The sequence below is a fragment of the Aplysia californica genome, unplaced genomic scaffold (assembly GCF_000002075.1).
Source record: "Aplysia californica isolate F4 #8 unplaced genomic scaffold, AplCal3.0 scaffold00359, whole genome shotgun sequence".
In the NCBI taxonomy this organism is placed as follows: domain Eukaryota; kingdom Metazoa; phylum Mollusca; class Gastropoda; order Aplysiida; family Aplysiidae; genus Aplysia; species Aplysia californica.
The window spans coordinates 163,148-167,722 of NW_004797629.1; the positions used below are offsets into that span (position 1 = coordinate 163,148).

At 39.2% G+C, this 4,575-nt stretch overlaps 1 protein-coding gene across 1 annotated transcript in view; it reads right to left on the reverse strand.

The window, feature by feature from the left end:
- Positions 1–4,575, reverse strand: part of LOC101856110 (sodium-coupled monocarboxylate transporter 1) — a gene marked incomplete at its 3' end in the record, with an annotated part of 27,373 nt that overhangs the window by 16,811 nt on the left and 5,987 nt on the right. Inside the window, 1 exon segment of the mRNA XM_035971008.1 lies at positions 419–534. Within this exon segment, the coding sequence (XP_035826901.1) occupies positions 419–534 (116 nt within the window).

Below are 4,575 nucleotides of genomic sequence, written 5' to 3' on the forward strand. Positions count from 1 at the left end.
GTTTGTTTGTTTTTGTTTTTTTGTTTTTTTTTGGGATTGAGGGAGAGGTCGCTTTTTGTGGGTTGGCTATTTTCATCTTTTTAAAAAATACTTTTTGTTTTGTTTTTGTTTTTGTTGCGGCACACATTTAAATCAGTGTGCGCAAATTAGAAACACAGGCAGGAAGAAAAGGGAGATAAGCACGTAGTGTATTGGATGTTGAGAGGGGTGGGGGTGGGGGTGTGATGGCGTAAATGAAGAAGTGGGGAGGGGTGTGTTTGTGCTTCCACGCATGTAAGCACGTTTAGGTCTATGTGACTATGGTATGTGTGTGTGTTAGTATTGTGTGTGTGTGTGGGGGGTAAATTAACGAATAAAATCACAGGTTATGAAGATAATTAGTAGAAGACTTCTAAGTGCTTGCACCAGCATCCCTCACCTGTTTGTACATCTCTGCCGGAGTGCCCAGAATCAAGATGGCGGACATGAAGGAGACAAGGATGGAGATGGAGACAGGGATGATGCCCAGACTACGGCTTGCCATCAGGTAGTCTCCTGGGGAATACACACACACACAGGAGAATCACACACAATTGTATACGCGGAACTGTGGTGATGTTGTCAGAGTTTAACGACACTTACTTGCGACATAATTAGGTCATATTATGTTAGGTGTCGAAGATGAGAGGCGTTGAGAGGCGTTGAGAGGTGTTGGTTAATAAGAGTTTTACGGCATTTGCAACACAATCTATATTATATTATATTCGTGAAAGTTCGTCACGTTGGTCCCCTAAAACTTCCTAAACACTTAACTTTTGAATTTGAAAAAAAAAAATACATGTGGTTCAGGATCATTTAATGGGTGCACAGTTATATTGAGGAGTTTGCAGTCACTCTAGTTTAATTTTCAGTTTTTCATTAGTTTCGTTTATATCTAATCTTGAGAAAGTCCGTCTTCTAAGACGCCATCCATTGTAAACATGTGAGGCTTTCATTCACAAGCAGTGCGTACTGGTTCCACAAATACTTGACGATCGATTCCTTTGAGTCCGTTCATCGAACGGTTACCCTGCTAGTTAGGTCAGAAGTGCTGAAGATTATAGGTGTTACAAGAGAGTATCGAACCCACAATTGAACAGGGCAAACTGATTGTTTTGTTTTCAGAGTTTTACGGTCTTGTGACACAATTAGGTCGTATAAGAGCCGGAGATTAGAGGTGGTGTGGCTTCTGTGGTCGCTTTCTCTCCTAATCTTTTGTGTTTGTAACTGTCTTCTAATACCTTTAATATGCGGCATGCATGTGATGTATATGACCTAATTATGTTGCAAGTAAAAATAAAGTTAAAAAAACAACAACGGTAAATATAAAAGATTATAGTTGAATTTAAGTATAGACGAAACTATGCCTGGTTTAGTCGCAGTTTTACAGCAGTGTCACCATCTGCTGCAAGCTTGCCCAATATTTGAGGCACTTGGAAAGAAAGTGGCCCAATTCTGGGCGGAGAGACCTGAAAGTCTTGAGCAACAGAAGCTTTCGCACTAGACACTGGAATGTAATTTAAGCCAAGAAGAAGAAGAAGAAGAAGAAGAAGAAGAAGAAGAAGAAGAAGAAGAAGAAGAAGAAGAAGAAGAAGAAGGAGAAGAAGAAGAAGGAGAAGAAGAAGAAAAAGAAGGAGTTTTACCACACTAGCAACACAATTAGGGCATTATAAGCATATGAGTGTCGTAGATTAAAGGTGTTTTAAGAGAGAGGAGCAGGCAAGCAATAAACAGGAGAGGAGGAGAGATAAGGGCGATAAATGTTTGGTAAAAAAGAAGAGGCAAACCACACAAGAGCATAATTTTTATTATAATTATTATTTTTATAATCATTGTTTTAATTATCTATATTATCATATTTTAAAACTATTATTCTGTTTATTATTTTTTTTTTGTGGTTTTCTTTAAATTACATATTTTATTATAATTATTTGTATTATTATTAAGTAAATAAAACCCATTTGTGTGGTGCAGCTGATAGAATCTAGACGCTTTGTGTCGCACACAGGAGACACGACTTAAATTCCGGCGTGGGGGAATTTTTATCGAGTATTTTGTTCTTTGTGTTTTTACTTCGTACCTCTTCTCAGCTCGTGTTTGACCCTGGCAGGCAAAGGGGAAAAGGGGGGGGGGGGATTGAAAGCCAGCCTCGCACGTGATCTATACTCTTTGTGTCGAATGGTAGCAAGAAAAATAACTGCGTTGAATGAAGGGTTAGAGTGAATACTCTTCATGTTTTTCGTTGTTTTGCTTAGAGGGAGGTTTCTTTCTCTTGAATATTTAATTTTCCAAGCGCGTGCACGACAAACATGAACAATGTATTCTAAAGCAACGGGGATCTCATTTTGCTCCCTTTACGAATAGGTGCCGTGCTCTTTTTTGTTATTCTTTACAAATATCTACAGCGCCCCTGTTTAAACCATTTACGAATAGGCATAGTATTCTTTTTGTTCTTTACAAATATCTACAGCGCCCCTGTTTAAAGCATTTACGAATAGGCATAGTGTTCTTTTTGTTCTTCTTACAAATTTGCACAGTGATACTTTTGTTTTCTTTAGGAATAGGCACGGTGGTCTTTTTGGTCTTTTTCCAAATATGCACAGAGTTTCATTTTGGTCCATCTACGAATAGGCATAGCCCTCCTTTCTTTTGTTCCTTTTACGAATAAGCATACTATTGCTGTTTCTGTTCCTTTTTAAAAAATTTTTTTTTTTACGAATGTGCATTTTTAATGAAGAGGGATTGAGGGAAGAACGAGTTGTCTTTTCTTTTCTTTTCTTTCTTCTTCTTTTGGGGGGTCCTTTTCACGAGTAATGATAAATATGCTGTGCACTGAGTTCATTTACGTTCCGTTCACGACCTTGCACGGCGCATGTAAATACTGTCTTTCTCTTTCTTTCTGTATCGTGTTCGTTCCAAGGACGCTTTCTCGGCGCTCGCTTACATTGTGTTTGGCCAATAGAATTAAAATCTAACTAGGACTACAGTTCAGGAACTGAGGAAGGGAGGACGAGGCACTGTTTTCTTGTCTTGTGTGTTTTTTACCCCCCCTCATTGACGTAATTCAGATCATTCAGACGGATTGCTTTGACCCTGCTACTGCCTGTCACGGTCAACCTGGGTAGAGAGTAGAGGTGGGCAAAATCCGGATAAATATCCGGATAATCGGATAATTCTCAATTAGACATTATCCGAATTCAGACTCTTTATCTCTTTTTCCTTTCCCGTTTGCCGAAGTGGGAGCACCCATTTGTTGATGTTATACTAACCCATTTGTTCAAGTGGTTCTAACCCATTTGCCGAAACGGTTCATATAACATATTATTTACCGAAGTGGTGCTTTAGCATATTATCCGGATTTTGCTAAAGCGACTCTTTGCCCAGCCCTAGTAGAGAGGGATACAACGTCCCAACAGGAAGACTGAGGTACCTGATTAAAGATGTCCCAACAGCAGAATAGAACTCAAATCTTCTACGTGCAATGCTTGGTTATATTATAAGTGTATCGAAGAAGAGAGCTGGTAGTAGAGAGGAACCTACAATAAAGAGAAGGAGGGGGGGGGGGGCGAAAAGTAGGATAGATGTTTGAGAGGAAAGAAGGGGAGTTTGTGGAGTGGGGGTGGGGTGGGGGTGGTGTACAGAAATAAAAGAACAAAAGTACACGACAAAATATTGAGTACTGATACTATAATCATTATCATCAAGACGAGATAGTCTCTCCCAAATATCGTACAGTGGGCGGTTGGTGGATGTTCTGGAGTGGTTTGTTCCTTCTTTTCTATCAAACATCGATCCTCTTGATTTCTCCTCCTTCTTTTTTGTGTTTGTCATTATTTTGTAAATAATCTAATCTTCGGCACTCTTATGACCTTAATGTGTTGCAAATGCCGTAAAACTCTTACAACAACTAAGAAATTGTAAACTAAACACAAAATGGTTCATTCCTCTCTCACTGAGCGCATTAAAATCCGGAGGCGTTCTCTTCGAAAAGGCACGACATACTTTTCGAACAGAGTTACCCTATTTATGTTGGGAAAAGAACCAAAGTCATACTAGAGACTAGTTTTTAAGTAAATTAGAATTCAAATAAAGAGGACAGCCTGATCATGCTGGCAAAAAAGGCTCTTTTCAGTTGGAGGAAGCAACTTTAATTGTCATTCAATTTAGCTTTAGAATGAGAGACGAGAGGTCATTCAAATAAAAATAAAAACAGCTCTGCACTGAGCGAACCCGAACAGCGGATTTAAGACCGATGAAAAGCAGTCTCTCCTCATGTGTAAGAGGTTACTTTTCCTATTCTCCTTCTGGGGAAAAAAATGAAAAACAGCTTTAAAACAGCGACTGTAGCGCCATCTGAAGAGAAGCGAGGTCGGCAATGGACACTTTTTGGCTGAGTGAAACTTTTTATAGTGCTGTCACGACGTGGTGGAATCAGGCGCTCGTCAAAGTTTGGGCATGTGAAGTTATTGCTAACATCTAAAGGCTTAATATTCGTTTGCCTTGTTTGCAAAGAAAAAAAAATACCCATCTATCTTGAATAGAGGTTGAGATATTTGC